At 38.4% G+C, this 24,094-nt stretch overlaps 1 protein-coding gene, 1 long non-coding RNA gene and 1 pseudogene across 3 annotated transcripts in view; 1 reads left to right on the top strand and 2 right to left on the bottom strand.

Moving 5' to 3' along the window:
• ARID2 (AT-rich interaction domain 2) overlaps window positions 1-24,094 on the bottom strand; it is a 189,404-nt gene that overhangs the window by 4,867 nt on the left and 160,443 nt on the right. For both annotated transcript variants that reach the window (XR_012420153.1, XM_045365100.3), the window contains 4 exons: window positions 12,279-12,417; window positions 12,106-12,191; window positions 10,649-10,772; window positions 10,468-10,559 (listed from right to left, as the gene is read on the bottom strand). Coding sequence is in view for 1 of the 2 variants with exons in the window: in XM_045365100.3 (XP_045221035.1) it covers window positions 10,468-10,559; window positions 10,649-10,772; window positions 12,106-12,191; window positions 12,279-12,417 (441 nt within the window). In the remaining variant the exon portion in view is untranslated. The remainder of the gene's footprint in view (window positions 1-10,467; window positions 10,560-10,648; window positions 10,773-12,105; window positions 12,192-12,278; window positions 12,418-24,094) is intronic.
• LOC141408049 (uncharacterized) lies at window positions 14,420-16,144 on the bottom strand. The gene is made up of 2 exons (XR_012420154.1): window positions 16,043-16,144; window positions 14,420-14,559 (listed from the first exon to the last, which is right to left on the bottom strand). It is a non-coding gene; the product is annotated as an uncharacterized lncRNA (long non-coding RNA).
• LOC123567628 (lysine-rich nucleolar protein 1 pseudogene) lies at window positions 16,210-22,937 on the top strand (annotated as a pseudogene).

The following is a 24,094-nucleotide window of genomic DNA, read 5'->3' as shown; positions in this document are numbered from 1 at the left end:
GAAAATAATATTGTATGATTTCACTTATAGAAAGTTCAAAATCAGACAAAATGAACCCTCTGGTGTCACAGATCAGGATAGTGGTCCCTTACAGAGAGGAGGATAAAGATTGGAGGGAAAATGAAAGATTTCAACTAGTTGCTCTATTTCTTAACTTGGACAGATAGTTACATGAGTGGTTCACTTTGTGATAATTCATTAAACTTTTCACTTCTGTTTTATATAATCTTTATGATTTTCTTTAAAATTTTATTTAACAACTTTTAAAATAAAGTATGAAATTTCTAAGATCTTTCTGGAAAAGAAAAATTAGTTGTACAAAAATTGATTTAAAAATTTACAAAACACTTTGGGAGACTGAGGCGGGCGGATCACGAGGTCAGGAGTTCGAGACCAGCCTGGCCAACATCGTGAAACCCTGTCTCTAATAAAAATACAAAAAATTAGCTGGGTGTGGTGGCAGGAGCCTGTAATCCCAGCTACTTGGGAGGCCAGGGCAGGAGAATCGCTTGAACCCGAGAGGCAGAGGTTGCAGTGACCAAGACTGCATCACTGCACTCCAGCGTGGGCAATAGATCGAGACTCCATCTGAAAAAAAAAAAAAAAATTACAAAATAAAAATAACTTTACAAAGTACAATCAGTTTTCCCCCACAATCAAGAAAATTTTAAGAAAGAAAAAAGACTTCAGTTTCAAAAAGTTAACAAAATCATAATATTTTTCAAAGTGATAGTTACATGTTAAAAAGCATTCTTTTATTTGAATATTGCATGGATAAAAATAGAAAGAATAAACTGAAATCACTAGGATGATTTAAAAGTAACTAATAATTTCCTTTTTGATATAAATGTTTAATTTTGTGAGGTTTTAAAAAATTAAGCACTCACTTTGTTTTGATACAAAACAAAATATGCCTATTTTGTTTTTCTATAAAATGATATTCTCTCAACTTCTATATTCACAGGTTATTTTTTGCAGTGAGCCAAGATCGCGCCACTGCACTCCAGCTTGGGCTACAGAGGGAGAGTCTGTCTCAAAAATAAAATAAAACAAAACAAAATAAAATAATTAAGGAAATTTCCAAAAAATAGATTAAACAGAGAGAAAACAGAAAGCTAAAAAAGAAAAAAGAAAAAGAAACATACCAGAAAAGTTCCCATTACTGAAGGATATAAATATCCAGACTGAAAGGACCCACCAAAACGAAATAATAACTTCAATTAAAACAACAAAACACCCCCTGAAGACACATCATCATCATGAAACCTTAGAATATTCAGAAATAAAGAGACCACAACAGTTTCTAGAGGGAGGAAAACAGATCACATACAAAGAAATGGGAACCAGAATATCACTAGTCTTCTCAACAGCAAAGCTGGTGCTAGAATACACCAGAGCAATATCCTCAGATTTTTAAAGAAAAATGACTTTTCAATCTAGAACGTTATGTACAGCCAACAACTATCAAGAGTAAGGGTAGACTACAGACATTTTTAGGCATGGAGTGTCTTACATTATTGAAAGGATATGCTTTTACATGAAGAGAGTAAAACAAGAAAAGAAAATAAATGGGTTTCAACGAAAAGGGATTCAACATGGAGACAATTCCTGAGAAGAGCTGTGTACCAGGTCCAGAGAGCAACCTGTCTAGACTGCGGAAGGGCAGTTTGCAAGGAAAAAAAAATTCTAAAAATGAAAATCTGATAGAAGTTTAACAACTGTGTGTGGACAGCTTATTGATATGCTTGAAAGATATTGATTAAAATACATGGTAAAATCATACTAGGCCCATAAAAAGCCAAGCAAAAGGCATGGCACTCATGCTTTTTATGGGCGTAATACAAAGAGACAAAAAGGCTGGGTGTGGTGGCTCACGCCTGTAAGCCCAGCACATTGGGAGGCCAAGGTGGGTGGATCACTTGAGGTCAGGAATTCAAGACCAGCCTGGCCAACACGGTGAAACCCCATTCTCTACTAGAAATAAAAAAATTAGCCAGGCATGGTAGTGGGCATCTGTAGTCCCAGCTACTCAGGAGGGTGAGGCAGGAGAATCACCTGAACCTGGGAGGCAGAGGTTGCAATGAGCTGAGATCGCGCCACAGCACTCCAGCCTGGGTGACAGAGCGAGACTCTGTCTCAAAAAATAAAAATAAAAAAGAGAAAGAAAAACATAATAGTATAACACTTGGCTCAACATCAAACAATCCAACAATAACATCTGATTTCAGATTTAATCAACGACTGTGATGGAATAATATGATGAGGAAAAAGGAAAGTGGGAAGAAGAGAGGTTTAAGACTATCCAATTTCTTAAAAGGGAAGTCAATAAATGTATAAATTTAGGTAAGTTAAGAAATAGTAACACAGACATATTCTTTTGAAATATGAAAGCAATTGCATTAGCTCAAATTGTTGCAGGATCCCCCCCTGGAGGTGGGTAGTGGCGGCAAAGTAGGGAACTATTTGGTTTTATAAAGTAGGGAACTATTTGGTTTTTTATATATTTTTATATATATATATATACACACACTTTTTTTTTTTTTTTTTTTTGAGATGGAGTCATGCTCTGTCGCCCAGGCTGGAGTGCAGTGGTGGGATCTCGGTTCACTGCAAGCTCCGTCTCCCAGGTTCACGCCATTCTCCTGCTCAGCCTCCTGAGTAGCTGGGACTACAGGCACCTGCCACCACGCTCAGCTAATTTTTTGTATTTTTAGTAGAGACGGGGTTTCACCATGTTATCCAGGATGGTCTCGATCTCCTGACCTCATGAACAGCCTGCCTTGGCCTCCCAAAGTGCTGGGATTACAGGCGTGAGCCACTGCGCCCAGCCTGGTTATAACTTTTATAGCACTTACTACTTCTTTTTTTTTGAGACAGAGTCTTGCTCTGTTGCCAGGCTGGAGTGCAGTGGCATGATCTTGGCTCACTGCAACCTCTGCCTTCCAGGTTCAAGTGATTCTCCTGCCTCAGCCTCCTGAGTAGCTGGGACTACAGGCATGTGCCACCAGGCCCAGCTAATTTTTGTATTTTTAGTAGAGATGGGGTTTCACCACGTTGGCCAGGATGATCTCAATATCTTGACCTCGTGATTCAACTGCCTCAGCCTCCTAAAGTACTGGGATTACAGGCGTGAGCCACCACGCCCTGCCTTGATTTTTTAAAATTTATTTTTTCTAACACCTTCATTGATGTATAATTCACACACTATACAATCTATTTATTTATTTGAGATGCAATCTTGCTCTGTCACACAGGCTGGAGTACAGTGGCACGATCTCAGCTCACGGCAACATCCGCCTCCTGGGTTCAAGGGATTCTCCTGCCTCAGCCTGAGTGGCTGGAATTACAGGCGTGCGCCACCACGCCCAGCTAATTTTTGTATTTTTTAGCAGAGGTGGGGTTTTGCCATGTTGGCCAGGCTGGTCTGAAACTCCTGACCTCAGATAATCCACCTGCCTCGGCCTCCCAAAGTGCTGGGATTACAGGCGTGAGCCACCGCGTCTGGCTCAATCCACCCATTTAAACAAAAATTCACTCGTTTTTAGTATATTCAGGGAATTGTGCAACCGTCACCACAATCAATTCTAGAATATTTTCATCATCTTTAAAAGAAACCCAATACCCATTAGCAGTCACTTCCAATTTTCCCAAATCCTTCCTTTGTTGTGTTTTAGTTTTCCATTGTGGTAAAACATACATAACATAAAACGTACTATTTTAACCACCTCAGTGGCATTAAGTACATTCATACTGTTGTACAACCATCACCACTATCCATCTCCACAACTTTTTCATCATCTCATAATGGAACTCTCTACCCACTTAACAGTAACTCTCCATTCCTGAACTCCCCCCAGCCCCTGGTAACCACTGTTCTACTTTCTGTCTCTATGCATTTGACTCTTCTAGGTATCTCATAAGTGAAATCATACCATATATTTGTCCTTTTGTGTCATGCTAATTTCACTTAGCATGATGTCCTCAAAGTTTATTCATATGTAGCATATGTCACAGAATTTTTTTCCTTTGTAGGCCAGGCTCAGTAGCTCAAACCTGTAATCCTAGCACTTTGGGGGGCAGAGGCAGGTGGATTGCTTGAGCCCAGCAGTTCAAGACAAGCCTGGGCAACATGGTAAGACCTCATCTCTAGTAAAAATACAAAAACTGAGGTAGGAGGATCACTTGAGCCTGGAGAGGTCAAGACTGCAGTGAGCCATGATCGCACCACTACACTCCAGCCTGGGCAACAAAGTGAGACCCCGTCTCAAAGATTAAAAAAACCTCAAAACTCATAGAACTGTACACTAAAAAGGGTGAACTTTACGCAAATTAAAAGTTTTTTCCTTTGTAATACTGAATAATATCCCATTGTATGTACATGCCACATTTTGTCTATCATCGATAGACACTTAGGTTGCCTCCATACCAATTTTTGGCTGTTGTAAATAATAGCCATGAATATTGGTGTATATATATCTGTTTAATTCCCTGCCTTCAATTCATTTGTGAATATACTCAGAAGTGGGACTGCTGAATGAAACAGATAATTCTGTTTGTTTTTTTAAGGAACTGCCTTACTGTTTTCCACAGCAGCTAGGCATTCTCCATATATTCTGGATATTAGTTTCTTCTCAGACAGGTGACTTGCAATTATTTTGTCTAATTCTATGGGTTGCCTTTTTATTCTGTTGATAGTGTCCTTTGATGTACAAGTTTTAAATTCTGATGAAGTCTAGTTTGTCTGGTTTTCCTTTTATTGCCTGTGTCTTTGGTGTCATATCCCAAGAAATCACTGCCAAATCCAATATTATAAAGCTTTTGCCCTATGTTTTCTTCTAAGAGTTTTATAGTTTTAGCTCTTATATTTAGGTTTTATATATGGTACAGGTTATGTATCCAACTTTTTTGATGTATATATCCAGTTGTTCAAATGCCATTTGTTGAAAAGACTGTCTTTTCCTCATTGAATGAAGAATTGGCACACTTATGGAAAATCATTTGACCAAATATGTGAGGGCTTACTTTTGGGCCCTCTCTTCTATTCCATTGGTCTCTATGGCTGTCTTTATGCCAGTACCACGCTGTTTTGATTATGTTAGCTTTGTAGTAAATCAGAAGTGGGAGTCCTGCAACACTGTTCTTTCTCAAGATTATTTCTGCTATTCAGGGTCTCTTGAGATTATGTATGAATTCTAGAACGAATTTTTCTTTTTTTGAGTAAGATTATCACCGTATTTATTTTCCTATAATTTTTCTACAGCTTCAACGTTTTCTCTTCAAAATCAAAAGAAAAATATCCCAAAATTTAGAACTGGATCATTTGGCCCTTTCTCTTCTGTATCTCCTCTCAGTTCAAAATGCTTGCGTCTCTTAATGGACAGCATCCTCTTGATCTGCTATTAGGCTCAACACATTCCAGCCTTAGCATAATCGTGGTTTTAGCCTTTGTATTAGTCTGTTTACACGCTGCTGATAAAGATATACCCAAGACTGGGCAATTTACAAAAGAAAGAGGTTTATCGTACTTATAGTTCCATATGGCTGGGGAGGCCTCACAATCAAGGCGGAAAGTGAAAAGTACGTCTCACATGGTGGCAGACGAGAGCTTTTGCAGGCAAACTCCCCTTTTTAAAGCCATCGGATCTCGTGAGACTTATTCACAATAATGAGAATAGCATAGGAAAGACCTGCCCCCATGATTCAATTACTTCCTGCCACGTCCCTCCCACCACATGTGGGAATTCAAGATGAGATTTAGGTGGGGACAGAGTCAAACCACATCAGCCTTCTTTTGGAAAACTGGCTTTGTCTGCCCAAAACAGCCACTCTGCTTCCAATCATAGGGTCTCTTTCCCTGGGCATACAGGGAATCCTTGCCCTTCTCATACGGTGTCACTTTTGTAAGGTTGATGCTTGCCACACCTCTTACACAAGGTTCTTCGGGTTTTAGGTACGTTGACCATCTCTGCAGCAGAGCTGCCCTGTCTATATGATGAAAACAGGAAACTGCATCTACAACCCTCACCTTGTGTCACTCACACATAACTGGATTTTTCTATTTTTTCAAAAATCATTGGGATGCTGACAGGTTGCAATGAATCTGTAGAATGCTTTGGAAGTACTAACATCTCACTTAAATTAAGTCTTCCAATTCATGAATATGAGAAATCTTTCCAGTTGTTTATATATTGTTTAATTTCTTTCAGTAATCTTTTGTAGTTTTCAGTGTACCAATCTTCTCTCTCTTTGGTTAAGACAATTCCTAAGTATTTTACTCTTTTTGATGCTATTGCAAGTGGAATTACTGGCCAGGTGCGGTGGCTCACACCTGTAATCCCAGCACTTTAGGAGGCCAATGCAGTTGGGTCACTGGAGATCAGGAGTTCAAGACCAGCCTGGGCAACACGGTGAAACTCCATCTCTACTAAAAATACAAAAATTAGCCGGGTATGGTTGTGGGTGCCTGTAATCCTAGCTAGTCAGGAAGCTGAGGCAGGAGAATCGCTTGAACCTGGAAGGTGGAAGTGGCAGTGAATCAAGATCATGCCACTGCACTCCAACCTGGGTGACAAGAGCAAAACTGTCTCAATAAACAAACAAATAAATAGATAAATGGAATTATTTTCGTAATTTCCTTTTTGTGTTGTTCATTAGAGAAACATACTATTTGATTTTTAAATAAGACCCTTGCATTACACATTAAATATACATATATCAAAAGAAGGCAAATATATTGCACTTTTCCAGAGCTCAAGCTTGATCAGAATGGAGATGAGATGCATTAAACATTTTATACTATTCAAATTATTAGATTCTGAATTTCAAATAAAAAGCTGCTGATATTTTTATACTGTTCAAGATATTCTACGATAAGAATGAGGGTAAATTTCCATATATCTTACTTGCTTTTTCTTTTTTTTGAGATGGAGTTGCCCAGGCTGTTGCCCAGGCTGGAGTGTAGTGGCACGATCTCCGCTCACTGCAACCTTGGAGGCCTCCCAGGTTCAGGCAATTCTCCTGCCTCAGCCTCTCGAGTAGCTGGGATTACAGGCACATGCCACTATGCCCAGCTAATTTTTGTATTTTTTAATAGGGACAGAGTTTCACCATGTTGGCCAGGCTGGTTTTGAACTCCTGACCTTGTAATCCACCTGCCTCGGCCTCCCAAAATGCTGGGATTATAATAAGCCACCGAGCCTGGCCATTTTTTCTTCAGTTTAAAAGATCACACTCTATATTACTTCTTTTTGTTCTTGAGACAGGGTTTCACCCTGTCACCCAGGCTGAAATGCAGTGGTGTGAGCACGACTCAATGCAACCTCTGCTTCCTGGGCTCAAGTGATCCTCCCACCTCAGCCTCCCTGGTAGCTAGGACCACAGGTGCACAACACCAAATCCAGCTAATTTTTAAAATTTTTTGTATAGATGGGGTTTCGTCATGTTGCCCAGGCTGATCTCGAATGCCTGGCTCAAGCAATCTATCTGCCTCAGCCTCCCAAAGTGCTGGGATTACAGGCATGAGCCACCACGTCTAGCCTCGCATTATTCCACTAGAGAACTATCAAGAGAGAATTATCTTTTGTAGCTGCCTGATTTTCTACACTCTCTCCACACATGTGGGTTCTGCCAGATTTTCTATCAGTATTCTTGCTTAGGTAAAACTCCCCATCAGTGGAGATGTTCAACAGAAGTTCTATACTGGGGATTTCAACCTGGATTGGGCGAGTGAATAGAAAGACTTAATGGATTGTCTTAATTCATATGACTCTACTATTCTAACGTCATAGGACCTGAAGATGCCAGAAAATACTTGAAAGGTTTAGAGATAAATAAAACAACAAAATCAACAAAACAAAACCAGTGAAATGAAAACTTTTGGCTCAACATTTTATTAGCTCTAGACAAAGAAGCTTTGCCTAGAATGTACAATTTCAATGTGAAGAAAAGGCCCTTAAAAAAATTACAAAGTTGTTTCTAGCATTCCAATTTTCTACACAAATTCCAGATCAGGCCGGGAATGGTGGCTAATGCCTGTAATCCCAGCACTTTGGGAAGCCAAGGCAGGTGGATCACCTGAGGTCAGGAGTTCGAGACCAGCCTGGCCAACATGGTGAAACCCTGTCTCTACTAAAAATACAAAAAAAAAAATTAGTTGGGCATAGTGGCAGTTGCCCGTAATCCTAGCTACTCAGGAGGCTGAGGCAGGAGAATCGCTTGAAACTGTGAGATGCAGTTGCAGTGAGTCGAGACCACGCCATTGCACTCTAGCCTGGGCAACAGAGCGAGACTCTGTCTCAAAAAAAAAAAAAAAAAAGAGGCCGGGCACAGTGGCTCACACCTGTAATCCCAGCACTTTGAGAGGCTGCGGTGGGTGGATCACTTGAGGTCAGAAGTTTGAGACCAGTCTGGCCAACATGGTGACACTCTGTCTCTCTTAAAAATACAAAAATTAGCTGGGTGTGGTGGCGAGCGCCTGTAGTCCCAGGTACTCGAGAGGCTGAAGCAGGAGAATCGCTCAAACCTAGAGGCAGAGGCTGCAGGCAGCCGAGATTGTGCCACTGCACTCCAGCCTGGGCAATAGAGCGAGACTCTGTCTCAAAAAACAAACAAACAAAATAAAACAAACAACACAACAACAACAAAACACACACAAATTCCAGATCAGAACTCTAGGAGAATGAATTTCCCACCACCTGTCTATCAATCAAATACTTACTGAATGACTATCATATTGCTAACACTATGCTAGGCACTAAAGATACAAAGATCAAAATACTGAATCCCTACCTTCAAAGAGCTCATCATCTAAGGTGGTAACATGCAACACATGGGGCAGTAGGGAATATGTACTGTGCTCCAGGTCAGGGTTAAGGTAGTAAGGAAGATGTCAGGAAAGGAAGCAGTAACCACTGAGTTGAATCTTAAAGGATGAATACGAGGTAGAGATTATAATGTGTTGGGCACTGTGCTAAGTGTTCAAGCTACAAAGATTAATCAGAGGAAGTCTCTGCACATAGTTCTGTAAGGGAAAAAGCCGCATAAAAAAACATTTTCAAAACAATGAGATTAAAAGTTTTAAGATAGACATGTTGTAAAAATAGAGGAGAACAAGCTCAGTAGGGAAGAGGAATAGAGCAAAGGAAAGGCTACACAAAGAAACTCATGTCTGAGCTGAATCATGAAGGGTAAGCAGATATTCAATAGGTGGGCAACGCAGGGAGGAGGGCATTCTAGGCAGGGAGAATAGTATGAGCATTGGAACAAAGGTACAAAGTGTGACTTGAAAGAGCCCAGTGTGATTAGGAACTTGCATGTGGCTTAGTTTCACTGAAATGTAGGCTATGAAACAAAAAAGGGGTTAGGAGGGAAATAAAGTAAGAAAAGTAAAAAGAAATGTTATGAACTAAATCATGAAGATACTAGAATTCTCGTATGGTTATTAAACCTTTACATTTCTTTTTTTTTCTAAAAAAACTTGGCTCAAGTGTGAAAAATTTTCTTGTTCATTTATACTTGATTAAATAAATATAGTAACATTTGCCATTACAGATAACTTTTTCAACTTTAGCTTTAAATGCTATTCACCTTCCACTTAGCGAAATCTTAAAACAATATAGTCAAATTCATTTTCTTTTTATAATTGATACCACTATTTTTATGCTTAGAAAATTCAGTTTAAAGGTCATTGTAAAGAATATCATAAAAGACCTAAAACAAGGTAAAATAGGGGTGCAGGGAAGAACTAACATGGATTCAAAATACATTAAGGAGATGGAACTAATATGTGAAAGGGAGAGCCTGAGATAGAAAGTGACTATCAGGAACACAAGATGCATCTGAGGACAGCTTCTCAGAGAGGCAGCCCAAGAGTGGTTAGTTGAAGATACAGGAGGAATTCCAGAAAAGTAACTAAGGAAGACAAGGTATCGACAAAATATTCTATATTTGCTCTCTCAAGAATTAATAAGTTATCCCTTCTGGTTTCTGTACATCTACAAAATCCTGGGTTTTCTTTTGCTTAAGTTCATTGGAAAGTTTAAAACTTCAGAGTATTATACATATACCTTAACATTATTTATGACATTGATGGGTACATGAAAATGACAAGTGTCAAACTGAATTTCATTTGGACTCCACGTGATTCAAATGATCAATTCCTTTGTTTTCCCCAATAAACTCCTAACTTTCCTCTTTAGTAGAGCTACTTTTTGTTCTAAATTCTATGGCCAGTAAGACAAATTAACTTAATAAAACAACTTAAAGGACCATTTTTTGGTTGTTTTAACTTCTATTTATTTTTGACTTTTAAGAGCTCATCATGGCCTGACCTAGGCATAAACTTTTGGATGTATTTGCAAAACTGATGAGAAAAACAATGAAGAAAATACAGTTATCTAATTTTATTAACTTATATGTAAAAATAAAATAAACTAAATTCACTTTGGCTACAGAAAACATATTACTCACCTGCGACCACATTCTGAATATTTACCAATATTTTTTAATATTAAGGCAGCTGTTAGTCGGATGTGTTTAGTTATTGGTCCCTCTTTTTCATCCTTAAAAAGAAAGGAAAAAAAGAAAGAATAAAGATCTAAATCACACAGGACTCAGACTTTTACAGATAAGGGTTTCAAGGCATGCTTACTGTAAAATCTCGAAAGACAAGGTTTCTTGATCCTCTCCTCAGAGCCATAAGTGCAGCACTGGGATGATTCACAATGGCCTTCTGTGCTCTAGGAGTTGAGCTTGTGCCCCCTACAGCTGGCTGCCTAAATTGATCAGAGAGAGCGAGAGAGAGTTAACATGATACTGCAGACAGACTGACAACTATGACCATCCTGCCAATCTCTTTAAGCTGGTTATTTAAAAATTGTGTTTACAGGGTGACTAAAGGTCCAATGGGCCAGCATTAACGTTTATGCTCTGTGACAGCTTAGGCAAAGGGGCTCTTAGTATCAAGGTGAAGTTTCAAGTCTTTTATTTTCCAATCTATCAATTTTAAAGCAAACAGATGTTCCATCTTTAAAGTTACCGTACTGGGTAAGTATGCAATCAAGACAAATTCAACATAACGTCATAGTTACAGCCTTCTCATCTTTGAATATAATGTGAAGATTTTAACAAAGAAGAAAAGTCTACAATTTTTGCTACAAATTATTTCCAAATGTTACCTAAGAGTAAAGTAATAATACTACCTAAGAATGTACTGACACTGGTCATCCAGGAAAACACGGTATGATAACATGGAATTATGCTAAATACCACATTTCAAACTATTACTTACATAACTTAAATTTCATCATTATTTCATAATTTCAATCAATCCTTTCACTACAGTTCTGTTATTTATGAAATATACAGAATGGAAGAACTGTAGAGATGATTTTATGTAAAATATGATTCAAACTACTGTAGATTTCTTTGGCCAAGCAGATAAAATGCATCATTATCTGTGTGCTCTGGTGAGATAGCAATGGAGATGCTGACTTATCATATATGAAGAAACACTGTTTCTGACACTGTAACTGGCTGCATGACTTTCAATATTTCTTTTCACATTTGAAATGCAGGGGTATTTCTGATACATTTTTACTAATTCTGAATATTAAGTTATTTTAAGCTAATGCTGAATATTAAATGAGACAACCTGAAAACAATCTTTAAACTGTAAACCAGTGTTATGTATGTTTATATGTGTATGTGTACATATATATTTGATAATGGCAAGATATGAAATCTCTTTGCCATTATCAAATAGATGATTACTCTCTTACAGGAGAAAGAACCATACACAGTACTTTTAGTTTACAAAGTATTTCTCATATACCATCTGTCATTACTTCCAATGACTGACTAGTCTACAAAACAGAATCAGTGTTAGAGCTCAAAGGTAACTTACAGACCACATTGTCCAGCCAAACGGAAAAGTGATGCCAAGAGAATCTAAGCAATTTGAACAGGGTCACATTGCTGGTTTGTGGCAGAGCTGGACTAGAACCCAGGTTTCTGGTCTCCTAATATGCTAAGTTGCATTTCATTGTTCTTGTGTTTTGCCTAGTTTCTTTTTGTATGTACAATAGGAAGTAAACTCATTTTCCTTACTTGGTAGAAGACTTCTGACTTCCTGCTTGTCCTGGTTCATCTTGTTTTAATCCTGCAAGTAGGGCATCCTTTGAACAGTGCTTATCCTTATTGAGAAAGAGGAAGCAACAGAATGCATATCAAAATCTTTAATGCAAATGAGTTACTGATCAAATAATATTTAAAAAGTGTACCTGCAAGTGGGTAATAAAAGAAAATCGCTGTCGCTGAAAAGGCTCACAACCTTCCCAAAGACACTGCCCTGGATATACATCTTTTCCTCCATGTTCAGTTGCTGCATGGTAGAAAACCTGTGAAGGTGTCTGAAACCACCTATAAAAAATAATAGTAGTAGACACTTGGATGTATTCAAGTATATTTTGAAACTATTTCAAAAATTTCTCTACTTATATTTCTAAGTAGAATCATCAGTTGTACTGAACACTTTTGGTAATTTGTTTTAACATCCCTTATTCCTAATTCCCTACCTTCAATGAAGGCTGACTAAAAATCTCTTAAAAGTGAATAAAATATCATTTAAAAACACCATAGAACATTATCTTATAAACAAATATCATATTCTATTGTACTTTTATAAATTGCTCATTTACTAGATTTCATATTAGATATAATAACTCAAGCATATCCAATCCAACAGTTCAAATTCTATAAGTTTTAGTAAGTCTGCCTTTTAAGTTCGCATTTATATGTCTGTCCACGTTGTTAAGTACCATCTCTCACTCCTCCAGCACATATCCTATGATGTCTGAGTGGGCAGGTGGCAAAGCACACAAAACTGAAGGAAGTCAGATTTTATTGTCCTTTATTAGACAATATGGAATTGAGAGAGAACAGTGGAATCTAGACAGCAAAGAATGTATTAAAAGGCTTCAATTACTAATGAATAACTCAAATATTTGTGCAATCAATATATATATATTTTTTTTTGAGATGGAGTTTCGCTCTGTCGCCAGGCTGGAGTGCAGTGGTGCGATCTTGGCTCACTGCAACCTCCGCCTCCCGGGTTCAAGCGATTCTTCTGCCTCAGCCTTCCAAGTACCTGGGACTACAGGCACACGCCACCACGCCCGGCTAATTTTTGTATTTTTAGTAGAGACGGGGTTTCACTATGTTGGCCAGGCTGGTCTCGAACTCCTGACCTCATGATCCACCCGCCTTGGCCTCCCAAAGTGCTGGGATTACAGGTGTGAGCCACAGCACCCAGCCACAATGAATATCTTTAAGATCTACAGCAAAGATCTCTTAGGATTTGACTTTTTATGGCTGTCATATAAACACATATATATTTGAACCAGTTTTTAATGTGTAACAAATATCCAGTATCCCAAATTATTCTTCCTTTAGGAATGACTAATATTTTAAAATAAAATTTAATCAGAAGTTAATTAAATACTAAATTATATAACACAGTGTCAGAAAGAGTAAGTTATATATTTAATTTCCATCACATGTATCTATATAAATACCTACAAAAGTATATTGTGAGGCTAAAATCAGTAAACACATTTTAAATTTCAGAACTTTGTTTACTTCTCAGAACTCACAATGCTATTTCATTAATATGAAATATGACTTGAGTTCTGTTATACATACTAGTTATTGCCACAAGGAAGCATTTCTTGTTGTGTTTTTAAGACATTACCTAAATACTATTAAATCATTAACTGCAATATATTAGGTCTACACACACGTGCACACGTATACACAGAAACCAAAATCCAAATGTACTACTACTCAGTATTCACAATGTCTATTTCTAAACTATTTTTCAATACATACAATGAATCAAGTTTATTGGCAACAATAAAAATGGTGAATTTAGCAGCCACAGGAAAAATGATAGCACTTCCTTAAATCAATTTTAATTACTAAATACACACAGTTATGTGTATACGAATTTAAGACAACATATTTTAAAGTGTTCATTAGTCTATCTGTCCTCAGAGTCTATTTTTCTCTTCAATCTACTACTATTTTCTTCATTCCAAGTCTATTTTCTATCTAACTACTCTAGTCATAAAAGCTATTCATTGAATGTTGTGGTGGTTCAAGGTAAAGTTCTCATATAATTATAAATGAAGCTGGTTGCAATAATCACGTGAAGGTGAAAAGTAGTTAAGGGTTCCAAATCCATTAAATGAACTACCTGAATTTTATTTATTTATGAGACAGAGTCTTGTTCTGTCACCCAGGCTGGAGTGCAATGGCACGGTCTCGACTCAATCCAACCTCTGCCTCCCGGGTTCAAGCGATTCTCCTGCCTCAGCCTCCCAAACAGATGGGACTACAGGCACCTGCCACCATGCCCAGCCAATTTTTGTATTTTTAGTAGAGACGGGGTTTCGCCATGTTGGCCAGAATGGTCTCGAACTCCTGACCTTGTGATCCACCTGCCTCAGGCTTCCAAAGTGCTGGGATTACAGGCGTGAGCCAGCCACCATGCCTGGCCAATACCTGAGTTTTAAAAGTTTACATGTAATATTGGAGAGTTAAACTCTAAAGAAATGTAAAGCAAATAAATACTGAGTTTTCAGAACATTATGGATATTTACTGGATGGATTGGGAGAAGTATAAGTGATGAAGCAGAATGCTACTGTTTACTGTCATATCTAGAAAACTGTTCTTAAAACTACTCCGGCAATCACCTCCACTCCCTACCACCAACCCATAAATCATAAACAATATGTTAGGGGAAGTGGGAAAATTCAAGAGTATCCAAAAATAATACAAATAAAAATTACTTGTGATATAGCCATAATGCTAACATTTTAGTATACTTTCTTTAAGCCTTCTCTGAGTATGTATGTGTTTTTAAACAAAACTGGGACTGTTACTGATATAATTTTATATACTGCTGCCACTCCAGGGTAATATGATAGCTTTGTACAAATTATTATTATTATTTGAGACACAGTCTCACTCTGTTGCCCAGGCTGGAGTGCAGTGGCACAATCTTGGCTTACTGCAACCTCTGTCTCCTGAGTTCATGTGATTCTTCTGCCTCAGCCTCCTGAGTAGCTGGGATTGCAGGCATGCAGCAGAATGCCTAATTTTTGTATTTTTTATTAGAGTCGGGGTTTTTCCATGTCGACCAGGCTGGTTTCAAGCTCCTGACCTCAAGTGATCTGCCTGCCTTGGCCTCCCAAAGTGCTGGGATTACAGGTGTGGGTCACCACGTCCGGCCCCTTTGTACAAATTAAAACAATATTCTTCCTTAAGATACTTTATTGTCTTGTGCTGAAAAATTGTTGTAATAAATATACAACATATGACACATACAATGTGACTGGTTCCCTCCTTCATGTGTACAACCATTGGCAACAGCTTTGGGCAAAAAAGAATCCTCTGAAACTCATTTTACTCACTGAGAATCTACTTTTAAAGATGGGTGTGAGGCTTAAATTTGATGTGTATACATCTATTTGGAAAACAGTAGGCCAAAAATAAATAAGGGCTATTGTCATCATGATCAGTAATAGTAGCAGTAGTGGCGGTAAGGGGTAGTGGTGGTACTGGTAACCCCTTGTCTCTTCACTGGGCCATCTTGTTAATCCTCTACTCTGAGATCTTCTCCACAACTATTCCAAAATTGCAAGCTTTGCTCAATAACATTTGGTCCACCTTCAAGTTAATGGCCTCCATTAGCAAGCAACACTCACTATCGCTCACAACTAATTTTATTCATTTCTGCTCCTGAAAATATTCTCCATAGAAACTGCCTGCAATTCAACTTTGGTTAAATACTGAATTTCAATCTTATTTTAGAGCTTGTCTTCCTCTGTACTTGTGTGTATTTGTAAATTTAGAGACAATATCTTACATTTATGTCTCTGAAAAAAAAATGCTTATTACCGAAAAAACAAGTTTATTTCATTAGAGCTTCTTTGATTTTCTTCTCTACATTAGATTTTCAGTCATTATTCATCCTTTCTTTACCTTGGATCTCAGCCAAATGTAGCTACTATTTCCCAGGTTAACTCCTTCACGTATATATTGGTGAGACACCCAAGTTTAAAAGGGCTCCTCGGAGAATCTCTGACCAGCCTCTGCACTGGGAGGAAGGGGTGGAGCCTCGGGAAGTTCTTGCCATTTGCAGCAGGGAGATGCCTGGCCACTCCTCTTCCTGTGTGGTAAGCTGAGAATAAATCTGTGAGGTGGAAAACCTGTAAGCAAGACTCCATCTCACTTTGCTGAGCTGTTTTTCCTTTTCCGTTCTCATCTAGTAAATTCCACTCCTCACACTTCTATGTGTCTATGAGCCTAATCTTTCCTGGTTGTGTGAAAAGAACCCGGTTTTTTTCTACAACATTGGATTCTATTGTTTCTTCATAAATTATCCCCTTTTCCATCTTTTATCTTTTCCTCTCTACTGAATCTCACACTTAAGTATATAAAAACAAATGTTATTCTAAGTAGAAACAACAGAAACAACACTTTTTCTTTGATCCTGCTACTTTTTCAAAAGAAAGAAACCAGAATTTATCAATATCTGGGAAAGCAATGCAAAATGTAATATTTAATATAGTTACTGCAACAAGTTTTTGACACTTTCAGTCACTGGCGATTTAAAAAATACGTATTTTTCAATTACATCATCACTATAATTTATAATAGTTGGTCTCCTGCTTGTTATTTAAACCATTGCAGTGAAAGCTCAGGATTAGCTTCTATTCTTCATTTAATTCCCCTTCAGCCAAATTCTATTTTCTTTTATTCCAGTGAAGAACTGTTTGGTTCAACTGAGCAAATATTCACATAGGCTACTAGGTACAAATTTCCTGAAATGAAAACCCATTTTCTGGGGAGAAATTCAAGCCTGCTGCATGAATTTGCGTAAGTCACAAGGAGCTGAATGTTAATCACCAAGACAATGAGGAAAATGTCTCCAGGGCATGTCAGAGACCTTGATGGCAGCCTCTCCCCAGAGGCCTAGCAGGACAAAATTATTTCCTGGACCAGGTCCAGGCCCCCCATGCTGCCTGCAGCCTAGAGACTTGATGCCCTGCATCCCAGCTGTTCCAGCCATGGCTAAAAAGGGCCAAGGTGCAGCTTGGGCTGTGGCTTCAGAGAATAAAAATCCCAAGCCCTGGCAGCTTCCACATGGTGTTGAGCCTGTGGGTACCCAAAAGTCAAAAATTGAGGTTTGGAAACCTCCACCTAGATTTCAGAGGATGTATGGAAACACCTGGATGTCCAAGCGGAAGTTTGCTGCAGGGGCAGAGCCCTCATGGAGAACCTCTGCTAGAGCAGATCAGGGTCCCCACACAGAGTCTCCACTGGGGCACTGCCTATGGAGCTGTGAAAAGAGGGCTATCATCCTCCAGACCCCAGAATGGTAGATAAATGAACAGCTTGCACTGTGCACCTGGAGAAACTGCAGACACTCAATGCCAACCCATGAAGGCAGCTGAGAGGGGGGACTGTACCCTGCAAGGCCACAGGGGCGGAGCTGCGCAAGGCTCTGGGAGCCCACCTTGTGCATCAGCGTGACCTGGGTGTGAAACATGGAGTCAAAGGAGATCATTTTGGAGCTTTAAGGTTTAATGACTGCCCTATTGGATTTTGGACTTGGATGGTGCCTGTAGCCTCTTTGTTTTGGCCAATTTCTCCCATTTGTAATGGGTATATATACTCAATACCTATACCCTACTTATCTAGGAAGTAAATAACTTGCTTTTGATTTTACAGGCTCATAGGTGGAAGGGACTTTCCTTGTCTCAAATGAGACTTTGGACTTGGACTTTTGGGTTAATGCTGGAATGAGCTCAGACTCTGGGGGACTCTTAGAAAGGCATGATTGTGTTTTGAAATGTGAGGACATGAGATTTGGGAAGGGCCACGGCAGAATGATATGGTTTGGCTGTGTACCCACCGAAATCTCACCTTGAATTGTAGTTCCCATAATCCTTACGTGCCATAGGAGGGACCCAGTGGGAAGTAACTGAATCATGGGGTTACCTCCATGCTATTCTCATGATAGTGAGTTCTCATGAGATCTGATGGTTTTATAAAGGGTTTATCCCTGTTTGCTCAGCACTTCTCTCTCCTGCTGCCATGTGAAGAAAGAAATGTTTGCTTCCCCTTCTGCCATGATCGTAAGTTTCCTGAGGCCTGCTCAGCCCTGCAGAACTGTGAGTCAATTAAACCTCTTTCCTTTGCAAATTACCCAGTCTTGGGCAGTTCTTTATAGCAACATGAGAATGAACAATACAGACAGTTTCATTTGGAGTTTTCTTATTTACTCAAGGTCTTGGCAGGCTATTTTTCTTTAGTGGCCAAAAAGTATTCCATATCCTTCTTTATAGCCTTCCTGCTGAAACAAACAAACAAACTCACCTCACTTAAAATGCCAGGGATTTTTTTTTTTTTTGCAGGAATATTCTAGTTAAAAAGTAAGATGGCACATAAATGTTAATAAACACACATAAATGTATACGTGAGACTATACATCCAAAAAATTCATACTGCAAACATATTTTAGCTTTAAAAAAGGCACTATTATTGGTTGCAGAACCCTGAATTGTACCTCCACCCTTGGCATTTAACTGTTTTAGATACATAATATTCTGTGTCGAAGTATCAAGGGCAAGCATTATTATATATTCAAATAAGACTTAGTAACAAGCTGCTAAAATTTTGGGGAAAAAAATATACCAACAACCTTGGCAAGAGGTTACCCAACTTTATTTTATCCAGTTGCAAAAGTTCAAAATAGAAAAAAAGTACTAACTTCACTATTAAAGAGAAATTAATTTATTTCCTTAATACATGATGAAACATTATAAATACAAACTGGAAAACTGAAAATCAGTACTGGTATTCTTGGAAACGAAATACTGCTGTTCCTACAAGAATGAATTCTCCAATCTCAGCTTCTGTGCTACAGTCAATCCAGATTAAAAGTCATAGGTGGGAACAACTGATTGACTAGTGTACCTGCCAAAGGCAATAGGGGACGAAGCAAGTACTTGGCCTTTTTGAGGGGCTTTTGTACAAAGATGGGTCCTGCCTCCTAGTAAGACTGAAATTGTAGGAAATATCCCAAATATAGTAAGGGATTCATATGGAGGATGACCCAAACCAGCTGCCCTCAGTTCTGACTCCTTTCCTTTCCTCCTAATAATTATTACAGGAAAAGATTTCTGTGTTTGCTCTCTGACCTTCCCGCATCCAGTGGTATTAACCTGCCGGTCTGTGAAGCAGTCACTTAAAATAGTAAAATATAAAAGTGAATTATCAGGGACTTTGTTTTAAAATGTTTTTAAAATGTGTACCTGCCAAACAAATATGAATATAGTTCACATTTGAAAAGTGGTATGAAAGCTGATTTGTACAATTCAGGTATTATAACAATGTTGTTTTGTTTTGTTTTGCTTTGTTTTGTTTTGTTTTTTGAGACAGAATCTCACTCTGTTGAGGAGGCTGGAGTATAGCAGCATGATCTCCGCTCACTGCAACCTCCGCCTCCCAGGTTTAAGTGCTTCTCCTGCCTCAGCCTCCCGAGTAGCTGGGATTACAGGCACCTGCCACCACACCAAGCTAATTTTTGTATTATTAGTAGAGACGGGGTTTCACCATGTTGGCCAGGCTGGTCTTGAACTTGTGACCTCAAGCAATCCACCCACCTCAGTCTCCCAAAGTGCTGGGATTATAGACGTGAGCCACCGTGCCTGGCCAACAATGTTATTCTAAATAAGCTAAATATAAACTTGGAGATAAAATAAAAATAAATGATGATGTGTGTATCTGTGTGCTTTTAATGAAATAAAAAAATCATACCAAATAATTTCAAACTTTTAAATTCTAGTTTAGACATTCATTCTTCTCTAGGAAAGATATGCCAACATATCACTTCACACCATTCTTGACAAAGCTGCACATAGTGCAAAGTACCTCTCTACTTGAACTTCTGTTTGCTCAGAATTTATTATGTATCTGGCATATTCACATACCTCATCTTATTTGATTTCCATGACTGCTCTTTGAACATAAAATTATCCCTTTACTGCTAAGGAAGTGTGCTTTCAAAAAGTAACTTTTCCAGAATCACACAGCTAAGTAAGAGAACTAAGATTTGAAATCTGGTACGTCTAACACAAAATACCTGATTTTTTCCTTCTATGTGATAATACATAATTGTTTACTCGAATAATATGCATAGATGTATTACTAGGTATAAACGGGGGTATACTTTTATATACAGTATCTATGATATCATACTGGCAAATAAATTCTGAAAGCATACTAGATAAGAGGTTAGCATTGGTATATAATTCTCCTTATTATACGCACAAGTTTCCAAGGAATAAATAAGGTTTCTTTGTTTTTGTTTTTGCTGAACTACATACCAGATTCTCACCCTAGGAAATTCTTTTCCCAACTACTGTAAATATTTGATAACAAAAAGGTCTTTAACATGAGTTGGCAAATTCTTCCCATGGTTATGTAACCTTTTGGCATTTCATAACGTCTTTAAGTAATTAAATTCTTTGGTATTCAATGTTTTAAAGAATAGAGCAAGGTAAAAATTCTACTGCTATGTGTGGTACAAATCAGGGTATTTCCTAGTTAAAAAAAATTATTTATGGCAAATCAGTAGTTAAGGCCTAAGGAACACGTATTTCTCAAACTGATGTTACCAAAAATAAATTATTAAATGAAGTTAATCTCACATTTATGAAGGCTCATTAGTTCAAATTATAAGGATAGTAATATTAGCAAAATATCTAGTATTTCCAGCGCTCTCACACAAAATATTTTATCAACCTAGAAACAGCAAGATGATGACGACTTGTTATCCTGACAATTGAAAATGCAAGATGCCAACAGGCTAGGTCACCAAAGAACTGATGACTTTAGAATCAAGCTAGGTAAACTTCTTTCATTTAACTTAGTCAAAAATATGTTAGTTAAAAGCATTTTACGTGCAAGGCATTGTGCTAATACCATAAAACTTCAGAAAGCAACATATAACCCTCCGAAGATCTCTTCTGGTTTTGTGACCACAAAATTGAGACAAATGATGCTACGAAACTAATTTCAATTTGTTTCTCCCACTGACATTTTTAAGTCAAGCTACTGAACAATCTAACTACTGATTAATTTCAACCTAAACTGGCAGTTTACCTAAAATTAAGCAGTACTTGCTGAGGCACGTTATCATGAATTTAAAAATTCCACTTGGATATTTTACTCTTTCAAGTAATTTCACATCATTAAGATGGCAGTTTTATGTGTAACATTCAACTAGTCTTTAGATGCTTCAATACTTTTGGAAGAAGCAGAAGTAATCATGTAAATCAATCTACCTTTGTTCTAGAATACAAACTCTAGCTACCTGTAAATTTTCAATCATTTGCAAAATATAGTGAAGTTGGTGTCTGTTGTTGTTTTCAGTAATTTTCTATCAGACAAAGCATTATTCAAATCTTAGCCAGCTCGATACAAAAGTCTTATTCCAGGACTTCTGGGTCATCATGAAGTAGGCTGTCATCTGGAGGCAGAAAAGTTTGAGTTATGGGAATAATTAGGCCCACAAAGTAGACCTGGGCCTTGGGATCCCAGAGGAAAAAAGAAAGAAGGTTGTCAAAGAACTGGAGACTTAATCTCAATTTTAAACAATGACAATCATTTTGTTGATGTTCCTCCTATAAGAGCCATATCCCACTCCAAGAGTGTGGTACAAGGGCTGACACCAGAGATGCCTCTAGTGAAAAAAAGACAAGCCTTAGCACCCTAAGGAGCACCTAGAACCTGAGGCCATGTTGGGTGACAGACGGACAGGGAAGTCACCCAGCCCCAGGAAGCAGGTGCTTGACCACTCGGAGTTCCTCAGCGGGGAGAAGAAAAAGAAGTGACCCTTGGCATGTTCCACGGCTCTGGGGTGAAAACCTCCCCAGATCCCAGACACAGTGAGGAGACCAGAGTTGGCAAGAAGTTAAAAAAACACAAGAGGAAAAAAAGGGGCCCAGGACCCCACAGCCTTCTCAGCCCTTCTCATCCCTTGATTCTGCAAGGAAAGGGATGTTGCCTACATTTGCTCAGTGGGGAAGGAGGGCAAGGAGTAGGCAGCCTTGGGGAAGAACGGAAGCAGGGGAGGCCCAGGGAACATAGTGGGAAACTGAAGAAGACAAAAAAAATCCACCAGAAGGGAGACACCCTCCTAGGCCACACCCCAAGCCCTCCAGGTCCATGAAGAGTAGCCTTAGGATACGAAGTAAAAAGAAGCCAGTCAAAATTGAGGCTCCAAAATACATCGCAATAAGCGATGGCCCTAAGGTCACAGCAAAGAAGAAACTGAAGTCTAAGAAAAACAGCAGCCACTCACTGAGGACATGGCTCTGAAAAGGGAAAAAAGAAGAGGAAAGAGAGCAGGATAGCAGGAAACTTGTGGAAAGAGAAAACAGACACAGAGGTGATGTTGGAAAAGAAAGGCAACATGGACAAGGGGCACACAGACCAGGTGAGATGAAAGGCCTTGCCACAGACTGATCTTTAGCTGGGCAAAAGAGAAGCTTCTGAAACCAGGAAGTGGACAGTAACCCAGTTTGGCCAGTGGGATACTGGTTTTAAGAATAAGGAACAGACATGGAAATTTCTCAAACATGGGTGGATTCAAAAATCTGACCCCTTCATTCAGCTGCCCCCCTGCATGACTGCAAGGCCCAACAAGACCCTCAGCAAGAAGGCAGCAAATAGCTTGCAGCAGAACCTGCAGCTGGACTACAACTAGGCCATGAGCTGGAAGTTCAACCTAGGAGCAGGCTTTGGCTTCTCCACTGCCTCAAACAAAATCTTTTATATTGGCAGGAATGCTTCCAAGTCAAGTTAGAAGATTAAATTCTAGTGTTGTGTCCCCGCAAACAGCCAAAATTGCATTTATATTCAGTTGTGCAGATGAAAGCCATCTGATGGTTGTCTTGAATCCAACACCTGCAAAGATTAAGGACACTATCTCGATAGGCTTGGGCAAACTGGGGTGGGGGCAGCTTAAGAGAATATGTCAATGGCTAAAACTTCCTGTTTTATGTGTTTAACATTCCACGCCTGTTTGAGACATCAGCACGTATAAATAACATGTTAAGTGTTGAGCATTTGATAGACACATACTCAAGTGTTTTCCTTGCATTAATGTGTTTAATCTTCATAATTATAAAATGAGTGCTATTATTATCCCCATCTTATCCATGAGGCAACTGAGGTTCAGGGATAAAGTAATAAAATTGCCTGGGTCACCCAACAAATAAACAAACAAACAAAAATTATTCTGGCTTGTACAGTAGGAGTAATTACACCTTATAATAGGAATTTTAGGAGGTATTGTAACTGTATAAAGTTCAGTAGGAACCTAGTGATTTGAACCTCAACATCACTTGAGAAGATTTCGTGGGCAGTTGGGGAATTATCAATTTTATCAGTACCAAGTAAAAGTCCTTGGTTCACAGACAGACAAGTTTTCACACAGGAATATTTGTTTAGAATATATTTGAGATCCTCTATATTTCTGGTTTGACTTTCAACAATGCAATTCTAAATATATAATATAGATTTTATTCCTCTTAAGGGAAAATAATTTTCATCTTTCTGCAGCAGTTTTTAATGAGAAATCTATGAGGAGCAACACATTCCAGAAAAGTGTTTTTCAAATGTCTTTTTAGCAACAGAATCTTATTTTCAAACAAAATATTACTTTAAACCCCTATATATAAAACAAAAGCAAAACTCCTATGTTTAAAGGCAAGGTAGAGGGCCTTTCTTAAACTTTGCCTGATACCACTTATTCAAAAAACACTGTAGCCTAGAAAAATAAAGTCCTAAAAACACTGAATATAAACTCTTGACTACTCAAAAGTCCTTTTCTCCAATTACACAGAATTTAAACAGCAATTTCTAGATATTTTTAAACGAAGGACACTTTTGAGGGAGTCTCAAAAATGTTTTATACAATCACATGTTATTTATACATTTCAAGGATAAACTAATAGTCAA

Source organism: Macaca fascicularis, chromosome 11 (assembly GCF_037993035.2).
Source record: "Macaca fascicularis isolate 582-1 chromosome 11, T2T-MFA8v1.1".
NCBI classification, from domain to species: domain Eukaryota; kingdom Metazoa; phylum Chordata; class Mammalia; order Primates; family Cercopithecidae; genus Macaca; species Macaca fascicularis.
This window is presented reverse-complemented; position numbering and strand designations above follow the sequence as displayed.